General features: G+C 39.1%; 1 protein-coding gene across 1 annotated transcript in view; it reads left to right on the forward strand.

Annotated features, from left to right (window-relative positions):
* LNPEP (leucyl and cystinyl aminopeptidase) overlaps nucleotides 1-21,677 on the forward strand; it is a 100,738-nt gene that overhangs the window by 29,611 nt on the left and 49,450 nt on the right. Inside the window, exons 2-4 of the mRNA XM_024563311.4 lie at nucleotides 14,359-15,199; nucleotides 17,075-17,213; nucleotides 18,419-18,550. Of these exons, the coding sequence (XP_024419079.2) occupies nucleotides 14,359-15,199; nucleotides 17,075-17,213; nucleotides 18,419-18,550 (1,112 nt within the window). The remainder of the gene's footprint in view (nucleotides 1-14,358; nucleotides 15,200-17,074; nucleotides 17,214-18,418; nucleotides 18,551-21,677) is intronic.

The raw sequence follows: 21,677 nt of genomic DNA on the forward strand, positions 1-21,677 counted from the left end.
GTCTGTTCAATTTTGGAAGATTACATGTTTCTAGAAATTTGTCCGTTTTGCCCAGGTTGTCAAATTTCTTGGCATATAGCGTGTTGTAGTAATTTCTTACGATCTTATGTATGTCTGTGGTATTGGTTGTAATCTCCTCTTTCATTTCTGGTTTATTTATTTGGGACTTCTTTTTTTTCTTGATGAGTCTGGTTAAAGGCTTGCTGATTATATTTATCATCTCAAAGAACCAGCTCCTGGATTTATTGGTCATTTGAATTGTTCTTTTAGTCTCCATGTCATTTAATTCTGCTCCGATTTTGATCATTTCCTTCCTTCCACCCGTTTTGGGCTTTATTTGTTGTTCTTACTCTAGTTCTTGTAGATGTAGGGTTAGGTTGTTTATTTGACAATTTTCTGTCCTTTTTAGGTAGGCCTGTATTGTTATGAACTTCTATCTCAGGCCTATCTTTTCTGTGTCTCATAGGTTTGGGGCTGTTGTGTGTTCATTTTCATTTGTTTCCAGAAACTTTCTGATTTCTCCTTTGATCTCATTGTTAACCCATTTGTTATTTAATAGTATGTTGTTCAGTCTCCATGAATTTGAATGTTTTTGAGTTTTTTCCTTGAGGTTGGTTTCTAGTTTCAAGCCATTGTGATCTGAGAAGATGCTTGATATGATTTCAATTTTCTTGAATTTGTTGAGACTTGTTTTGTGACATTCTATGTGGTCTGTCTTTGAAAATGTCCCATGTACATTTGAAAAGAATGTGTATTTTGCTGTTTTGGGGATAAAAGTTTCTGTATATATGGATTAAATCCATTTGATCTAGGGCGTTGTTCAATGCCACAATATCCTTGTAGATGCTTTGCTTGGAAGATCTATCCATTGTTAACAAAGGGGTGTTAAAATCCCCAACAATGATTGTGTTGGAGTCGATACCATTCTTAAAGTTCTCCAAGATATTCCTTACATATTTGGGTGCTCCTATGTTGGGTGCATATGTTTTCAAAGGTTATATCTTTTTGATGGATCATTCCCTTAAGTATTATATAGTGTCTTTCTTTGCATTTTATTGTCTTTGTTTTGAAATCTATTTTGTCTGATATAAGCATTGCTACTCCACCTTTTATTCATGTCTGTTTGCTTGGAGTATTTTTTCTATCCCTTCACTTTCAGTCTATATAGATCTTTTTTTCTGAGGTAGGTCTCTTATAGACAGCATGTATGCAGATCATGTTTTCTTATCTATTCCACTACCCTACGTCTTTTGATTGGAGCATTTATTGCATTTACATTTAAGGCCTTTATTGATAGGTACTTATTCATTGCTGTTTTTTCCCTTTGTACCTGTGGTTTTTTTCTCTCTCACTCTGACTCAGTCTCTCTTTTTCTTTATTTTCTTAAAGCAGTTGCTTTAGCATCTGTTGCAATGCTGGTTTAGTGGAGATATATTCTTTCAGCCTTTTTTTTTTTTTTTTTTTTGTCTGGGAAGCTCCTTATTTTGCCTTCCATTTTAAATGAGAGCCTTTCTGGGTAGAGTAGTCTTGGCTGCAGGCCTTTGCTTTTCATTACTTGGAATATTTCTTGCCATCCTCTTCTGGCTTGTAGTGCTTCTGTTGAGTAATCAGCTGATAGCCTTGTCAGGTATTCTTCTCCTTCTGGTATTCCTATGATATGGATATCATTACGTTTCATTTTGTCCAGCAGTCCCCTTAAACCCCTTCATTTTTTTTTGAGTCCTTTTCTTTTTTGTGGTTCTGTGTGGGAATTTTTATTCCTTGTGTTCCAGCTTGCTGATTCAATCCTCTGCCTCATCTAGCCTGCTTATAATTCTTTCTACTGTGTTCTTCACTTCAGAAATTGTTTTCTTCATTTCCTCCTGTCTTTCATTGTCAGTTTCTATGTCCTTTTTCATGCTGATGTAGTCAACTGTAAGTTCCTTGTAGCTTCCCTGTAGTTCTTTGTAGTTCTCACTTAGCTCATTGAGCTTCCTTATAGCCATTATTTTGAACTCAATGCCTGATAGTTTACTTTCCTCTATTTCATTTAGCACTCTTTCCTGTGATTCCTCCTTTCCTTTTGATTGGGGGATGTTTAATTGTCTCCTCATTTTCGGTGACTCTTCTTTTTTATTTCTCTTCTCAGATTGATCTGCTTTGACTCCCTGTCTTTGTGGTGTAAACTTCTGTGGTAGGAGACCTGTGGGATTAATGGTGCAGTCTCCTTGATCTCCTTGAACTTGATGCTCTTAGGATGGCCCTTATGCCCTTTATGTTGGCTCTCTGGGTGTAACTGGGTTTTGATTGTTACTGGGCCATTCTTTGGTGGGTCCTTCCATCCTGCTTGCTGACTGAGTGTCACTCTACCCACCACGTCTTGTATGCTGCTGTGCAGGTACTGACAGAACATAACCACACAGCCCAAGAAACAAACCCACTCCTTCAAAAATAATCCCACGCACAATCATAACATGAACAGCAAGTGAGCACTATTAAGAAGGGTGTGAAGACATTAAGACTATTATAAGAAAGGAAAAATGAATATGAGGTGACTAACTAAAGAAAAATGATTTTGGGAGGGTAGAGGGAGGAGCCATAATAAGAGTAGGGAATTGGGACAGGGCAAAGAGAGAAAGTAAATTTCATATCATAAATAGGGAGGGAGAAGGTGGAATGGAGCAAGAGAAAGGAAGTGTATAGAAATTTAAAAAAGTATAGTGAGAGAAAAAGAAAGGAAAATAAATAAATAGAATAGAATAGCAACCAAATTAGAGAAAGGATCCACCACAGCACCATTAATAACAAATGAGCAAAAATTAATATAGTTGGGATGGGATGCAAGGGAAAAAGAAAGAGAAAAGCTTAAGAGATGTCTAGAGGAAAGAGAAGTGATTTTGAGATGATAGAGGGAGAAGGAATACTAAAAGTGAGGATTGAAAACCAGGCTAATGCAGAGAAAAATTAAAATTTGAGACAAAAAGAAAAAAGGGCAAGAGGAAGGCAGAATGGAGCAGGAGAGGGGAATGGTAACATTTGAGATTTACAATACCAAAATAGTGAAGATCTAGAGATAAAATTGAGGAAATGAAACAACAACCATCCTGTCCACAACCAAGGATCAGATGTTGATAAAGGAGAGAGAGCTAGAGTATTCTAAGATTTGGGGGGAAAGTGTGAGATGACCAATGACAAAAAAATGGATTTGAAGGCTGGAGGTAGGAGAAATAAAATAGAGTGCAGAAGGGAAACAAGTCATAGCAAGAGAGAAAACAAAATTTAAAACAAAAATAAGAGGAGGAAAGCAGAAGGTTAAATGGGAAAAGTGAAGGGAAGGGCAAAATATGAGATTTGAAATAAACTGTAATATAAAAGCTAGTGCCCTAATAGGCACAAACTTGAAAGACAAGAAATGAACGTTAAGAAGCTATGCAGGAAAGGAAATACCTCAAATCATGAAGAAGGCCCCGTTGGATTTCATCTTGGTGGCATCTAGTATTTACCACAGTGTTTTCTTTCTGGATCTTCCTCTGGTGATGTCAGATGGTCTGGCCTGAGGCAGTCTGTTTGAGACTACCAGGGATCCACAGCCTCTGGCTGCCTGTGTCAGTTGTAGTCTAGTCACTCTGTATCCAGCAGTCAGGCCTGAGCTTCACAGGCTGGGGCAGAGTAATTCCTGTGGGCAGGGCTGTTGCTTCTCCTCAGGCTGATGCAAATTGGAGGGGAGTGGTCTGCCTGAGCCAAAGGTCTTCCTGAGCAAGAAGGTGCAATCATTTAGCACCAGAATCCTGGCAGCTGCTCCCTGAATTCTCTCCCCAAAGCCACTAAGCCCAGTCTCTCCTCAAGTGTCTCTAGTCCACTCTGCGTCCCCTTTGCCATTGCCCAAGATAAGTGGCTAGAAATGAAATTTTATGTGTTGGCCCTTTAAAAGACTCTGTGTCTCCAGCTTTCAGTCCCTGGCAGAGAGAAACCCTGATGCTTTTCACAGCTGGATGTTATCTGGGATCCTTTCCAGCTCTGGTACTGCATGCTGGGGAGTCCAGCTTAGGTTCCAGTCGCCTTATTTCTTTATGGAACCCCCCATCACTGAAATATTCCTCTAGCACTTTAGCTGCCACCTGTGAGAGCCCAGGCAACCCTCTCAAAACTCCTCCACACTCCCTACAAGTCCTGTGGTGGTGAAACTGTTTTTCTGTCTGTCCTTGGTTATAAGTCTCTCCAGCTAGTGTTCAGTTGATTTTTCAAGATCTTTCTACAATTTAGTTGTAATCTCTACAATTTCAGATTGTTTGGGATGAGGTTAGTGAAGCTTCCCCCTATTCCTCTGCCATTTTGGATCCCCTTGCTTCCTGAATTCTTAATCCCATTAAACGCATATCTTCAAATCATAAGGAGGAAGGGTGAAAAGAATTATGAAAGACTGGGTTTGTGGGGCAGAAGCAAATGTATATTTTGTATCCTAGTATTTTAATAGATGGTACCAGATTCTTTTTCTGAAAGGGGGTGTTAATTCACTTTCCTCTTACCTTTATACCCTGTACTTGTTAGTAATAAATGTTAACCTCTTATGACTAGTAATATTTTCCACAGTAAGTTATAGTTTCCCTAGATATTTATATTGGCATGCTATTTGTTTTTCTTGACTGTTTTCTGCTTGATAAATCTTTTTGTATCCTGTTTCTTTGAATTTTTCTGTATCCTTTATTTTCAGATGAGTCTTCTATACAGACTATACCTGAATTTTGTCTCATATTGTATTCCCCATATTGGGCAGGTTGGGCTTTGTCATCTGCCCCCTCTCTACTTCCAGCTGCTTTCAAAGGCATAAAAACTGAAGCTTCAGGTGTCCTCAAGGTAAATGTTGATTTCAGCCTCTGCTTACCCCTCAGGGTTCCTGCATTCATTTCATTTTTGATCCATGAGTGTTCCTTAGTTACTTTCAAGAACATCAGTGCATTAAAACAATTTAAAATATTATTTATTCTACATTTTTATCTTTAGCAAGAAGGTCAGCCAGGGTACCTAGTCTAGCATATTCTCAGAGGCCATAATAATTTATTTTCCAATCTGCAAGTGCCTGACACTTTTACACACGAGGCTCCTTAGTATGGACATTTGTTTGTCGTATTGACTGTGTAGTACTGATTTCTCATAAATGAGGTTGTGGGATGCCTTACGCTGTATCATACTTAGGAAGCTGTGCCTTAGGATGCCTTAGGAAGCAGTATAAACAGATGGTTTATTCAGAACTCAAATCAGGAAAATTTTCCAATGTTCATAGGGAGAAATGGTTTAGAAAGTCTGAGAAATGCAAACTTAACTAACAAGATAGAAAAACGTTTCTATGTTTCTATCACTTCTGCAAACTTTAGTTTTCAGCTATATATTCAAGAGCTTATAGTAATTTGTTCTTCTTTTCCCAAGTCTTCATCTTCTACCCTGCTTGCAGATAAAGTCAAAAAACTGGTTTTCTATTATCAGTAGATGACTCATTAATTCTGATCTTTAGGTTTTTAGCCACATGATTTCTCACACTTCAAAGTTCATGCCTCCTGCTGTTGAATTATGCCCTATTTCTTTCTTTGAACACATTTCAGGTTTGTGCGTCTGTAAGGAATTCTCATGTTAAATAAACCTAGCATGTCCCTTAGTCATCCAAAGAAGACTTCAGTTACAAGTACAAACCTCATTTTAAGGTAGGCAGAATTAATTGTGTAAGACTTAAGGGATACAAAAGATATTATTTAAGTTTTGAAACCTTATTCACCTTTAAAGTTGTTTTCTAGTAAACTGAGTTTGAAAATTCTCACTCATTTTTAATACGATGAATTGCAGTTGAGAAAGGTTGGATAAAACATCCTGAAGTTTAAATAAAGAGGGGGATGGGGAAGGGAACCTTTTCTGAAACAAAAGCAGTTTTATCCACGGCATAAGGGTTTCACTTAGTTCTCTGCCATCTTGATCCTCCCCTTTTTCCTTTTTGTTTCTCAAATTGGTATTTGCTAGAGATCTCTCAAGTTCTTAGAGTCTTCTGGTGTTTCCAATCTACTGTCTATTCAGTGATTTTTTTTTTAATTGCACTTACTGAAACTTTCAGTCCTAGAATTTCAATTTTTTCTTCCCATTATTTTTTTTTTTTGTTTTAGTTTCTTATCTGAGATTCCCATCTGTTCACATATTCTGTTTAGTTGTTATTGTTGTTTAAACACATTTTCCTTTATTCTTTGAGACATATATATAATAGCTGCTCTAAAGTTTTACTAAATGCAATATCTAGGTCAACTTAAATCCTGTTTCTAATGACTTAGTTTTTCCCGGTATGTCACATTTTCGTGTTTTCTTGAATGTCTTAATTTTTATTATGTATTGGACAGTGTTGATGATCAATTTTGAGATGCTCAATTTAAGAAAAAATTTCTTTGTAGAGTATTCACTGTTGTTTTAGTAGGCAGTTTAGTCCCTGGCTGATCACCTTGTATAAGCTTGGTTTTATATTTTGCTAGGGCAGATCTGTGGAAGGCAGAAGGTTTTTTTCTCAGGCCCCTCTAACATAGCAAGTCTCATCCTCCAAATCCTGTGTGCTGTTTGAATTTTATTAGAGCTTGGTTTTAGACTTTGTCAGTGTGGGTGTAGAGTAATCCTTATTCTTGGGTGTTGTTTTGCTCCTAAAGTGAAGCCTTTCCTTTGTTTCAAGTTGATGCCTAGAGTGCTAATGAGTTGCCTTTGTTCAGACTGGGTTAGACTGCCAATATATCTCCATGCTGCTTGACTTCTAGTATTTCTATTCGATACGAACCTTATCACAGCCACGCTTGTGTACGTCTCATGTAGTCCTGCTTTGGTTAAGGACTCTCAAGAAGCCCTTGTACAAACTTTTCTGGTCCCCCTCTGCACTGTTCCCTCCTCTCTGGTGCCCTGTCTCTGCCTACCAGCCCTGCTCAGGTGCAGTCCAGCTCACTGCACTACAATTAGGAAATTGTCCGTAGGCAGAGAACCATGAGGAAATGTGAGCTCACCTTTTCCTTCTCTCAGAGGTCGTATTCTTGTCCTGTGTGTTATCCAGTACCTCAAACTAGTTGCGTCATTTTAATAGTTGTTTACAAGAGGATGAAAAGTTTGGTACCCGTTACTCTGTCCTGTCATATCGGAAGTGCAAGTCTCCCACGGCATTTTTATATATGTTTAAGTGAATTGCAGTGGTTTCATAAAAGGGAAAAGTCTGTCTTAGTCTCTCTTATAACTAAAGAAGGTCCAGTGAGCTCATGGTGCTCATGTACCGAATCATCTCTCGGATCTTCCTGCCTCCGACCCCCTGTCATCCATTTACTTTATTTACTCTTTTCTCTTCACATGGGAGGAGAGAGGAACAGAAGACAGAAAGACCATACTTGGATCTTGCATCCTGGGTTATATTATGGGCCTGTCAACTGGAAAGTAAATGTGGTTTGTGAAAAAGTGACGCGGATCCCGGCCTGTGGAGTCCATGTGTTGTGGTGGCAATAGACAAATACACACGGACTACAGAGTCCTGTGGAGGAAAAGGGTCAGTGTGGCCACTCTCTCTAGGGGAGGGCTCTCTGACCCTTGCCTTGACAGGCTTTTATTGCTTTTCTGGGCCCCTTACATCAAAGATGGTCCTCATTTACTATACACAGGTTTGTTTTGGGTGGTTATCTTTTACAGACAACAAAGGAGAGGATGTCGCTGAATACATCAAAGAAGGATATTTGCAATGTAAAGGTAGAAATGGTCGAAACTGGTTATGCTCCATACCTGGAAGGTCTAGCTCAGATTTTAGGAAGATAAAGATACTCAGTAAACATTTGCTGCCTCAGGGTGAGGGAGTTTTAGCAAGAGCAAGTCTCATAGTGGTCTAGGTACAATGCAGGCCTGACTTCCCACTGAAGAACCTATCCATGGAGGTGGGTCCTGCCCGCCAACCTCACTCCCCACTGGATTTTCCGAGTGGGGGCTGAGCCACATTCCCCACGCTTGGAACGGTTCCCCATAGAAAAGCACTATACTTGAGGGGTGAAAGCAGGAATGCATGCAAGACTTCCTTTGTTTGTGTTTTATGACACTGCTTATACATTGAGATCTAAGGAAATACGATACATCAGGGAAAGGGCCCACGTAGAACATATTCAAAACTTGTGCTCTCTGACTGCCCTTCAGATTCTGGTGATTTAACAAGAGCATTGGGACTGGGGATGCGTAGAGAATTTTTTTCAGATTAGAGCTGTTCAAAAAGTCACTCATTTTGTTCTAACTTCTAGTCCTTTTTAAACTTAAACATCTAAAATAAAATCTCTTTTTTATGGAAGAGGATTACTTTATTTGATAATTAGCCATCATTTCAGAAATTTAATGAAGTTTCTGTTTGGAAATAATCTAGAAGATTTAAATACTGTTTTAGGCTTGGAGTTTTTAACTCTATTTAAATGTGTCATAGAGGCCTCAGAAGAAGAATCTTTTATTTTTAGAGCCTAATTTGGTTGCTATATTACCTAATTGAATACAGTAAATCTTGTATCTGCCCAAGAAGCCTTATTTTGATTAAGCCTATTCTTTTAAAATGTTTGGTTTGTTGATCTGGAAATATACCCCATTTCATTTTCTCAAAAAAAATATGGTGGTAGTCTGAAGGGATTAAAGTCTGTGGGAAGTTTGTTCCTTTTAATTCCAGTTGTTTACCATGTTTGCCAAAAGCTTTACTTTTTGTCATATTATTAAAATTGAACTCTTTAGCTAATCACTTCCTCTCTTGCAGCACCCTCTATGCATTTCCCCTTAGGTTTTGTCACATCTTTCCTGTATTTAACCCTGGATCCACCCTCTTCTTTCTCTACTTTAAAAATTTGTTTCATTTATTTAGTTATTTATTTTAATTGTGATAAAATACTTATAACACTGTTTCTCTTCTTTTAGACCTGGGCTGGTAAACACTGCTAAACACATTTATGGAGACTGGTGGCATGACATATTCCACTGGGCTTCTTACCAAACTTCTCAGCCATGCTTTGTCCCTGGGCCACCCTTCCCTGGTCCTCTCCCATAGCATCTGTTATTTTTCTTTTCAAGTCACCTATGTCTTCCCCAAAACTGCCTTTGGCTCTGGGCATATGGCCTTGCTTCCTCTGTCACAGAGAACATGGAGGCCATCTGCTGTTTACACCCTCAGCTTTCCGTTTGAATACAGGCCTCTCTATCTTCGCCTCCTGTTCTTCGAGGCTTGGAGGAAGAGAGTGCCTAGATCCCATAGAGGTTAGTCTCTCTGTTGGAGTTCTTGTGATGTCTCCCTGTCCCTCTGAGATGCTGCATTTCCTCTGGTCTGCTTCTCCATCTCCATGTTTTGTTGTTGTTTTCCTTCCTCGCATAAATACATGCTTAAGTTGTTCTTGTCTTAAACACAGACCAAAAAAAATGGATTTAGCTCTTCACTGTGCCATGTTTTCCTTCAGTTTGATCCTGTGCTTTTCTCTTGACACACAACTGTGTACCTTGAAAGAAGAATCTGTAGCCCTTGCCTTCCATTCTTTCTTTCCATTCTTTCTTTGGGCCCCAGAAGTCAGGCTTCTGTTCTCATTACTCCACTGAACGCACCTCATAAAAGTCACTGGTTCCCTAGCTGTCAAATCCAGTGGCCTCTTTAGGCTTCATTCACTAGACCTTCCTAAGACAGCGATTTTCAGCGTTTTTCCTCTCATGGCACACAGAAACTAATCACTAACATTCTGTAGCACACCAAAACATACATTTTTTTGTTGATCTGATAGGAAGAAATCAGCATAATTTTTATTCATTCACACTGGATGACTGTTGTTTTGGTGGCTGTTGTCATTTTTTTACTTTGATGATCTAAGGGAAAAGAGGTCAGTGCTCCTGACTTAAGTCAGGTATTGGTGTTTTAAAAATTCTTGTGGTGCACCAGTTGAAAATTTTAAGACATTAAATGCTGACCACATCCTCCTTCTCGAAAACCTTCTTTCGCTTTCTGGGATGCCTCTGTCCCTGATGTTTCTACCTCTAGTACATTTTATTTGTTCTTCTTTGCTGCCCCTCTTCCTCTTCCCACCTCTTTAATGCTGATGCTCTCTGACTCTTATCTCCCATGTTGTCACACCCATCTGCATCTTGTCACAGGTAACAAATTACATGCAAATTCCAAAATCTGAATTTTTCACCCACATCCCTCTTTGGAGTTTGGACCCACATAATATAATCCTTATACAGTCCTACAAAATAGTAATGTTTTCTACATTTATAGGTGAGGAAATTGAAACAAACTAAGGCATGTATGGTAACCTGTTTGAGATCAAGCGGCCAGTGGAAGAGCCACAATTTTAACCTTTGTCTAAAGTTAGGCTTTTAATTTTATAATATGTTATTAATCAGGTATCTTCACCTGGCTCTCTGACAGATATTAAATATGTCATGTCCCACACCAAATGCCATCTCATAACTCCATTCTCACTATCCCCTCCCAAAGTGAAACAGGAGCAATAACATGAAACCTAGATTCTCAACATCAATGAATGGCATTCCTTCTTTTAAAAGTTATCCAAGCCAGAATTGTTGAGAGAATTCAGTAGACTTTCCTCTACACTTCCCCTGTCTCTCCACCCTGCAGGCTCATCCAGCCCAAGCTGGCATCACATGGTTCCTGTATATTTTCCTTCTTTAACATGACTTGTAATCATTCCCTCTTTTTTACTTCTGCTGCTACTGTGACAGCGGAGAACTTTGTATCGCCCTGGATTGCCGTTACTGTGACAGTCCAGCCCATCGCCTCTCATATTATCTGAGATGAAGAATTAATGTTTATTGTTTTTTAATTTTTAATATGTTGCAGAAATGTAGGAATATAAAAGTGAATCATTGGAAAACTGAAATGAAAAAAAGATATGCAAAGTATAAGTGCCATTTTAAATTCAATAGACATAAAATCCTGTGAAATTTCTATAGTAGTTTTCAAATACTAGTTTCATACGTGTATCTTGTCGCAGGTGACAAACAGTTTGTGGATTGGCCCTAGTCCATACACAACATTGAGGAACACCCGTACATGGTTTCTGATGAAAAGCAATGCCTTCGGTTTTTCTCAGATTTTAACCACACAGGCCTGTTATTTAAAACTGAAATATTTTAACTAGGACATTCTTTGCTTTTAGCTTATATTTCGTTTGTATATGTGGATTTAAGAGGTTTCAGAAAATTTCCTGTTCCTTTAGGATCCCTTCTTTGAATATGAATAAATCCTGTGTGAACAAGGGGTAGTCATGTGTCACGTTACAACTTAATGCTAAAACCAAAGTTCACTGACTTAAGAATCCAAAGTGACATTTTCTTAAATAGACTTGAAGTACAGTTTTCATGGGCTGCTTGTAATAAAAGTGAGTTTCCCTGGTTTGATATATTTAACTTGCTGTGATGGAATTACACATACACAAATTTGTATCTAATGTGCAGTAAAATGTAGCAGATGGGCTGCTGTGTTTCATTTGTGAAAGATTACAACTCTATATACATATTAATCTGACTGGATGATAAATAATAAAAGTTATCTGGATTTTGATAGGCATCTGACTAAGCCCTTGTCAAAGATTTGAAGTTAATGAATTGCAGTCAAGAGATGCTAAAATGGTCAGACTGTGGTTTACCCCTTGGCTTTCAACAGGGAGTGGCTTAGGAATCTAAAAACACAAAAATGAAGTTCTAGAGGAATAGATGAATTCAGGGATAGGAATGATCTAAACAAATATTAAGGTGAATCATGCCTAGAGTTAGTTTAGAAATTTATTAGATAAAACCATACTGCCCAGACCCCATTATTATCTGTGTCAGGTCTGACACAGAACAAAATACATGGGCCATTCATTGCCTAGGAGAACATAATTTTCCCATATGAGATCTTTAAAAAGTCGTAGAAGGTCTTTTAGACATTTTTAAGTAAAAACGCAAATTAAACAACTAATTGACAGCATTGCCAGGCTCTAAACAACTACCACACAGAGAAAATTTCTAACCATTAAGTATTCGTTAAGAGTTTAATTTTTTTAAGTTCAATTACAGTAATATTTGCTCAATTAAGTAAGTAAATGACTCCTTAACACAATTAACTATAAAAACAAAACAAAACTTTGTCACAAGAGGTTGGGGCACTGTAAGAGGCTTAAGGAGACTGAATTCCCAAAGCAGGATGTCATAACTGCACCCTTCTTCCATTTCCAGATCATTCACAGCAGATGGAGAGATGGCAACTTGCTAAACCCACACCTAGAAAGTGATTAAAAGTTTTATTCAAGAAAACTTTAAAGTAGCATAGCTTTAATGAAATTCAGGTTGGAGAGGAGGTAGGAAAACACAGCCTAATTGGGGTCTCTGTGCTCCCCAAATCAAAAAAGGTCGAGATAAAGTGAAAGAAAATGTGTTTTTGAAAGGTAATAAAAAAATAAGTACTTTTTCTTAATTTGCATTGTAGCAAGTTAAGCTGAGTCATGGAATTACAGATGCTCGACAGGTAGCCTGGGATGGGAGGGAGAAATGACGCCATTGCCAGCAAAGGGAACAGAGAGGAAAGATGGCATGTGGGGGGATAATGTGAAATAGCGGCCTAGCTTCTTCTCAGAATAGAAAGCAGTTTGGGATGGTGGGAGTACACGCAGGAATGGAGTGTCCAGTGTGTAGCTGGAGAAGCCTGAAAGCAGTGCTCCTGAAATTTAGAGGAACATCAATCACCTGAGGATTCGTTAAAATTCAAATGCAGGGAAGGGACTTGAGAGTCCACTCTTCCAAGAAGCTGCAATGTGTTACAGATGCCCTGGTCCACAGACCACATTTTGAGTAGCAAAACTATAAATTTTATCTTAACATTTATTGATACTTTGTTTCATGGATTGAGTTACCACTATTTAGTTACTTAGTGTTTGTTAAATAACATAAGCATTTCTGTTATTGCTTGTGGCATAACAGAAATGGCATTTCTGTTAAACTAGACATTAAGTAATTTTATGTCAGTTTTGCTCTGCTGATGGAGAAATAATACCCTTAGCAACTTCATTGCCAAGTGCAAACGAAATAAATAATTTAGATACAAGCCCTCATCCTGTATTGAATTAGTTGAGTAGGGAGATGCAACATAATAATGGAAAGAATCTGAAATTTGATGACAGATTTTTAGAACTGAGCTCCAGTCTCAGTTTTGTGACTAAATAATTGTGACTTTATGAAGATAAATTAGCCCCTCTTTCTGTTTCTTTTTCTCTTATCTGAAATGGTTATAGTACTTGCCATTTTATGGAATTGTTGTGAGAGTTAGAAATGACATGTATGAAGTACCTTGTAGGGAAAGGTAAATGGGGATTTCAACTATCAAACTTTTGAGCTACCTTAAAAGCTAAAAATATGATTCTTTAAATAAAGAACATTGAATGATCTGATTCTAGGAGTTACTGATCTATGTGTGATTATTGGCCCATCTACTTTTCGAGTCTTTTATTCTCAGCAACCCTTAGCAAGTTGGAGAGTGTGTTTTCTTTGTAGTTTATAAGAGCTCCCACCACTACCCAGCCCCAAGTTCCGCTTATATGTATGGTGTATATAAGTAATACGGTTATTAGAGAAGGGTTTATGTTGTACTTCTGAATGTTCTGGAAGCATGAAAAAACAGATTGAATTGTAGCTTTACCTGATTTTCACAGTTTATTTGTCTTATTTTCAGTATTTTTTAACTATGGGAATTTTCTATATAATTTGCCACTTTCAGTTTGCTGTGGAACAGGAGCATCCCTCTTCCAGGGGAAAGAATAACTCAGCCTATGGCTTAGCTATTGTTTAAGCCTATAATGGGCTTACCAGTTTGTGATCCTCCTTAGGGAGAATGGGACTCAGAGGAGAGACCCACAGAGGCCCTAAAAGCAGAAATTCTTTTAAATGTGGGGTTCTAGTAGAACCAGAAGGGGGACATGGACCATTGGTGGGCACACCTCTTTGATCCTATTGACTCCTTACTCGGTGGGTACAGGAACAGCCAGAGGCGGGCCAAAGCAGGGCTCTCTAAAGCCCAGGACAAGGGTCCAGGATGTTGGGCAGGAGCGTATTAAGGAACTTATTGTTTAACCTCTTACTTTTTGTTTAATACTAGCCCATTTATTTAGCTTTCTTGTTTCATGGCTGTAGTATACATTTATTTATGCCTGAGTTTTTAATGGATACAAGAAAATTATAGCATCTTATTTAGTAGTTCAGTAGCTCTGAGATGGAAGTAAGTCTTAGTGATAAAAAAAAATTCTTATATTAAATGTGGTCTTGCTAGTAGATATTTCATTATGAGCTTTTCTTCCTAATACTGTGCCTTGTCCTTCTGTTTTGGATTTTTAGATCGGCTGCCGCTCCCTAGGAATATGATTGAAAACAGCATGTTTGAGGAAGAGCCAGATGTGGTGGATTTAGCCAAAGAGCCTTGTTTACATCCTTTAGAACCTGACGAGGTGGAATATGAGCCGCGGGGTTCACGACTGCTGGTGAGGGGTCTTGGTGAGCATGAGATGGATGAGGACGAAGAGGATTATGAGTCATCTGCAAAGCTGCTGGGCATGTCCTTCATGAACAGAAGCTCAGGCCTTCGAACCGGTGCAACTGGCTACAGGCAGAACCCAGATGGGACTTGTTCAGTACCCTCAGCGAGAACCATGGTGGTCTGTGCTTTTGTCATTCTGGTTGCCATTTCTGTAATCATGGTGATTTATCTACTGCCCAGATGTACCTTTACCAAAGAAGGCTGCCATAAGAAAAACCAGTCAATGGAACTAATTCAGCCAGTTGCAAAAAATGGGAAGTTATTTCCATGGGCACAATTCAGGCTTCCCACTGCCATTATGCCACTTCGCTATGAACTTAACCTACACCCAAACCTAACCTCAATGACATTCAGGGGTTCTGTGACAATTTCACTTCAGGCTCTTCAGGCCACATGGAATATCATTCTTCACAGCTCGGGCCAAAATATTTCAAGAGTGACCTTTATGTCAGCAGTTTCAAGCCAAGAAAAACAAGTTGAGGTCCTGGAATATCCACTTCATGAACAAATCGCCATTGTTGCCCCTGAAGCCCTTCTTGAGGGGCACAATTACACCTTGAAGATAGAGTACTCAGCAAACATGTCGAGTTCTTACTACGGGTTTTATGGTATCTCCTACACCGATGAAAGCAGTAAGAAAAAGTATGTAGCTCTCCTAAATGATTCTGTTTCTTTGCTCTGTGACAACTTCTGCAGTATGGACTTCCTTGACCACATGAGACATTTACTGCAATTCTTTAGATTTTAGGATGTTATGTGTGAAAGAGCAGAATGGCGATTTGGAAGAATGTACTGTTTCTCTCTTATCAAAACCTTGAATATATATTACATATCATGGTGGGGGTAGGGGCATGCAGATGGAAGGAAATAGATAAACATTTTGTCTATCACAATCTCTATCACAAAAACTTATGTTATTTTGAATTTTTTATATCTTATAAGATGAATCTAGTTTTCTGCCACCTTACAAGAGCTCTGTGAGAAGCAGAGTGAAAAAGAGTATGGATTATTCTGTAAGACCTATTTTTCTAATGTGTGGAACTTTCAGGAGGTGCTTAGTGAGATAAAAAAGAGGGTGTAAAGGTGTCATATGCTTACATAAATCATTTTTAGTATCTTTAATCATTGCTGATTTATTTATTTTTAATGCCACTGGCTATTTTGAATTTCTGACAGAAAAAATTTTAAAAATCTAGGAGAGACTTGGTTTTTAAAAAGTGACTCAAAACATAAGTGTTCAGCTCCCTATTTAGACCATATATTTTGCACTTTAATCTCAGTATTCATAGCGTGTAGTTTAAATTGCTGAAAAGATGCTATACATACTGCAAACAGGTCATTCTTAAGTTCATGCAATAATGTTCGTTCTCTTGTGTGCACGAAGTCCTTGTTAGGTCTGCCCAACACGGTTGGAGCATTCGCTCGTATTTCTTTGTAAACCAATATGTGAATTACTGATGCCATTTGGCTAGCATATATTGGTATATTGAGAAAAATGGAAATGAATATTTTAAATCTATTTGAGGAAGTTTTTTTAATCATTCTTAAATGGAGAGATAAAAGCAGGATCTGTAGTTCTATTTAGATAAGTACTTTTTCTCTTTTCTCTTTGTGTAATGCTTGAAAACTAAATGGTATGTTGACTCTTCATGAGAGCTGACATTAAAAGCAAATTCATAATTGCAGTGATAGCTCGGGCTACTTGGCTTTACTTCTCCTTCCACAATCTCTCTCCTTTCTAAGAATTACAGAACAAACATAAAAACAGTATTGTTAGTATGCAAACAAACCTTTAAGACAAATCCTTTGTCATATCTTCCAACCAGATTGTTGCCCATTGGAGTCCCTTGTGCCTGCCACTATATAGTGGGAGGAAAAGTGTTATATGGCAGAGTAAGGTGATTTTTGGTATCGTCATTTGTTATGATCTGGATTGAGTTGTAAAAAAATTCTACAAAAATGGAAGACAGTTCCTTAAATTAAGAAATAGAGAATTAAAAAACCTGTATTTTAAAACCTTAAAATAAATTTGCAAAAGTGTGCTGTTAAAAAAGTGTATATAAATTCATTAACCTACTTGGTTAGGTAAAATGAGTACCTCACAAGAAAATATATCTTGATGGAAAATAAAAGTTGAGAAGATTATTTATACCTTTGAAGATGTCTGAAAGCTATAATTCAGAGCAGTTTTTTGGTCTTTCTCCCACTTTTAATTTTGCTTAGTTATTAGAGAAGCTTTTGTACTTTTTTACCCTCTGAGGTGTAATAAAAATAAATATTTAAACAAGTGGATAAAGTAATTGAGGGATAGATTTCTTATTGACTGGAAAATCAGAATATATGTAAATGCCAAATGTGTGTTGACATTGCTTGTAGTAAGGGAAAGTTACCGCTGTCATCTAAGAGGTAAAGGTGGTTCGTAAATCCCATCTGTTGATGATAGACTTAGGTTCTAGATTTAAAAAACTGATTTACTAGGTGCTCAATAACTATTGGATGAATTTGCATTTCTTTTAGATACTTTGCAGCAACTCAATTTGAACCGCTGGCAGCAAGATCTGCTTTTCCTTGTTTTGATGAGCCAGCATTTAAAGCCACATTCATCCTCAGGATCATGAGAGAGGAGCAATACACTGCTTTATCAAATATGCCTAAGGTACTGTTCTGATCCTTGATTACAAAGTCTTTCAGTGGGTCTCTTTCTTTGTTGTGAAAACCTGAATTCCTCTTTACTGTGCTGTTGAGAATGAGTAAATTCTTACGCACTCTTATTTTTTCTTAAAATACGTAAATAGAAGTTAAAGCATTCGTTGGAGTCAACTGGGAGGTCAGCCTGTGGAGCATGTGAGGAAAAAGGAAGACCTGCTGAGTGTGAAGTGTGAAGGCAGGAGACATGAAGTGTGTGCTGTGCACTAGAGATGCATAGAATATTAGCACTAGGGACAGCACTGAAGATCAAAGTGATGTTTTCTCAGATGCGCTGAATTGGCTCTTCTGAACAGTTGAGAGTCATGAATCATTACTGACCTTGGTGTTGTATTGGTTATTTAAAAATCTTGGATGTGAGCTGTGCATGGGAGGCAGTGAGTGTGAAACCAAGCAGAACTGTTTTTATGCTGAACAGAACTTAGGGGGCCCTTTTGTTGACACCTGAGGGGTAGTGTGCAGCCTGATCAGAGCCTCTCAGAACCCATGTGGCTGGGGGAAAGGAACAGCCACATTCAACAGACTATGGAGTGAACCCTTGCAGGCAAGAGAAGACATGGTCTGTCCTTTAACAGGGACATTACTTCAACAGTTCCACTCCCAGCCATACACATGACCTTATCTTTCTCTAAAAGAGGTAGATTACCTACTTGCCTTGTATCTCAAAGTATATTGCAATTCATGGTTAGAAAATCCTATAAGATTGCCTGCATTAGGGATTTTCACTGTAATTAATATATGCTTATGATGAAGGATGGTAGAACAGACTGAGACTAAGGGCCATGCTCTGTTTAGAAACTAGTGCTGAGAGAGCCCTGGCTGGTGTGGCTCAGTGGATTGAGTGCTGGCCTGTGAACCAAAGGGTCGCTGGTTTGATTCCCAGTCAGGGCACATGCCTAGGTTGCAGGCCAGGTTCCCCAGTAGGGGGCACATGAGAGGCAGCCACTCATTGATGTTGCTCTCCCTCTCTTTCTCCCTCCCTTCCCTCTAAAAATAAATAAGTTAAATCTTAAAAAAAAGAAAGTAGTGCTGAGAGATTAAAACATGCCAACATCTTTACTACTTATTTCCTATTTGAATTTTCAGTTTCTCAGTTTGTCACTGTCATTTATTCCCATAATTATAGAATTGTCATCTTTTCCCCTTTGCTTGTAGAAGTCATCAGTCACCATGAAAGATGGACTTATTCAGGATGAGTTTTTTGAAAGCGTGAAGATGAGCACTTACCTGGTTGCTTTCATTGTGGGGGAGATGAAGAATCTGACTCAGGACATAAATGGAACCCTGGTATGTGGTAGTATTTGCAAGAGGTTGAGAGAATTCCTTTAGTGATTTCTCGTAACTGGAGGAAAACAAGCTTTTGGATTGCAACTCTGACATTTTATGCCAGAACTCTTACCTTTTGCTTAGTTGTTATTTACTGTTATTAATTAAATATCTGAAAGTCAATAATTTTTTTTTTAATATATTTATTGATTATGCTATTACAGTTGTCCCATTCCCCCCCCACTCCACTCCATCCTGCCCACCCCCCTCCCTCCCACATTCCCCCCCTATAGTTCATGTCCATAGGTCATACTTATAAGTTCTTTGGCTTCTACATTTCCTACACTATTTTTACCTTCCCCCTGTCTATTTTCCACCTGTCATCTATGCTACTTATTCTCTGTACCTTTCCCCCTCTCTCCCCCTCCCACTCCCTTAATGACAACCCTCATGTTCTAGTTGTTTGCCTAGTTTGCTCTCATTTTTGTTTTATGTGTGGCCGTTAATAACTGTGAGTTTGCTGTCATTTTTACTGTTCCAATTTTTGATCTTCTTTTTCTTAGGTAACTCCCTTTAACATTTCATATAATAAGGGCTTGGTGATGATGAGCTTCTTTAACTTGACCTTATCTGAGAAGCACTTTATCTTCCCTTCCATTCTAAGTGATAGCTTTGCTGGATACAGTAATCTTGGATGTAGGTCCTTGCATTTAATCTTGGGTAATGTAATTATGATGTGCCTTGGTGTGTTCCTCCTTGGGTCCAGCTTCTTTGGAACTCTCTGAGCTTCCTGGACTTCCCGGAAGTCTATTTCCTTTGCCAGATTAGGGAAGTTCTCCTTCATTATTTGTTCAAATAAGTTTTCAATTTTTTGTTCTTCCTCTTCTCCTTCTGGCACCCCTATAATTCGGATTTTGGAACGTTTCAAGGCGTCCGGGAGGTTCCTAAGCCTCTCCTCATTTTTCCAAGTTCTTGTTTCTTCATTCTTTTCTGGTTGGATGCTTGTTTCTTCCTTCTGGTCCACACCATTGATTTGAGTCCCAGTTTCCTTCTCATCACTATTGGTTCCCTGTACATTTTCCTTTGTTTCTCTTAGCATAGGCTTCATTTTTTCATCTGTTTTTCGAATAGATTCAACCAAGTCTGTGAGCATATTGATAACCAGTGCTTTGAACTGTGCATCCGATAGGTTGGCTATCTCTTCTTCGCTTAGTTGTATTTTTTCTGGAGCTTTGAAGTGTTCTGTCATTTGGGCCATTTTTTTTTTTTTTTTTTTGTCTTTGCGCGTCTGTTACTTTAAGGGGCGGAGCCTTAGGTGTTCACTGGGGCGGGGTAATGCTGGTCGCAGCGCTGTGACACTGAGGGGGAGGGGCCGAGTGGGAGCAATGGCGCCCGCCACACTCTCCTCCGGCTTTCACTCTTTCACTCCCCTACCCACAATCAAACTGGGCCACTCTGGTGCTGGTTCCCGAGTAAGTGGGCCTGTGCACACTCTAGGCCCCTGTGGGTCTCTCCTGCAACCTCTCCTGTGAGGCTGGGAGTCTCTCCTGCTGCCACCCCAACCCCCAGTGGCGCTTTCAATCAGAGGTCTGAGGCTTTATTTTCCCGCGCTGGAGCCCTGGGTTGTGCCGTCTGCTTAGCTCCCTGCTGTTTGTCCTGTTTATCTGTGGGCGAATGTGGTGCCGCGGGGTGCTACCCGCTGCTCTGCCTGCCCCTCTCTCCGCCACTCTGAGTCCACCCCTCTGGGTTTATCTGTGCAAATGTGGGGCCGCAGGGTCTGCTAGTGCTCAGACTGCCTGCGCCATTTGTCCCACACTCCGCCAGTCTTAGTCCCGCCACAGCCACGCGAGTCCTCTCCACCCCGGTGCCCGTCTCCGCCCCTCCTACCAGTCTGGATGAATGGTTATTTTCTATTTTCTTGGTGTTGGTCCCCCTTGCTGTTCGATTCTCTGTCAATTCTGGTTGTGCGAGGAGGCGCAGTGTGTCTACCTACGCCGCCATCTTGGTTCTCCTGAAAGTCAATAATTTTTAAGTTTGTTTTCATTTTACTTTTACAAGTAAGTTCCAGTAAGACAATATATGGGGTTGGCAAAAGCAGGTTTACAGATGTTTACATGGTAAATGTTACAATAATTAATAAATAATAATACAGGACTAAACTCTGTGTTTCATATACTCACAACTGTATGTATAATAAAGCTTCCAGAACTGTGTTGCACACTATAGAGGTCACTAGCTTAATGTGACTACATTCAAATTAAAATTAGAAGGCAGAGTCATGGCTGAATAAGATGTCCTTCATTTATGCCCCCCCCCCCACAACAATTTGCATCCATCCATGGAAAAGATGCCTTTGTGTAAGCTGTGAGAACCAGCACCACGTGCCATGGGACATGGAGGAGTCTTGCCCACCTATGCATCAGCTACTAAGCGTACAGACCTTGGTCCTGGTTGTGGACCCTATAGTGGCCTGTGGACCCCCTGGGCTGTAGTCTGTGAGCATATGAAAAACACTATATTAGACAAGTGATTTTCAACCTTTTTCATCTCATGACACTCGTAAACTAATTACTAAAATGTGGCACACCAAAAAACATATTTTTTGCCAATCTGACAAAAAATAGGTATAATTTTTATTCATTCACACTGGGTGGCTGTTGTGTTGTCTGTTGTTATTTTTTTATTTGACAATCTAAGGGAAAAGAGGTCAGTGCCCCTGACTAAATAGTCAGGTGTTGCATGTTTTAAAAATTCTTATGGCGCTCCTTTTGAAAATCACTGTCTTAGACAATTGACCCTAGGTAAGAGATCCTGACTGGAAGTCCAGATTTCCAGCGGAGAAGTTCTAGCACACTACTGGAGGAAAAAGAAGAAAGCGTGAGTTTGGATGTATTGGAGAGGTCGGTTAGTAAAGACTGGAGATCACTGCTACGTCAGATGCAAAGATGGCTAAGCAAAACTTCAGGGAACATGACAAATCCAGAAAACAGGACATCACCAAAGCACAATAATCTTCCAGTAACCTGCCCCCAAGACATGGAAATCTATGATTTACCCAGTGAAGATGTCAAAGTAGCTGTTTTAAGGAAATTTAAAGAGCTACAAGAAAACACAAAAGACAATTCAATGAAATTAGGAAATAACACAA

The sequence above is a fragment of the Desmodus rotundus genome, chromosome 1, assembly GCF_022682495.2.
Source record: "Desmodus rotundus isolate HL8 chromosome 1, HLdesRot8A.1, whole genome shotgun sequence".
NCBI classification, from domain to species: domain Eukaryota; kingdom Metazoa; phylum Chordata; class Mammalia; order Chiroptera; family Phyllostomidae; genus Desmodus; species Desmodus rotundus.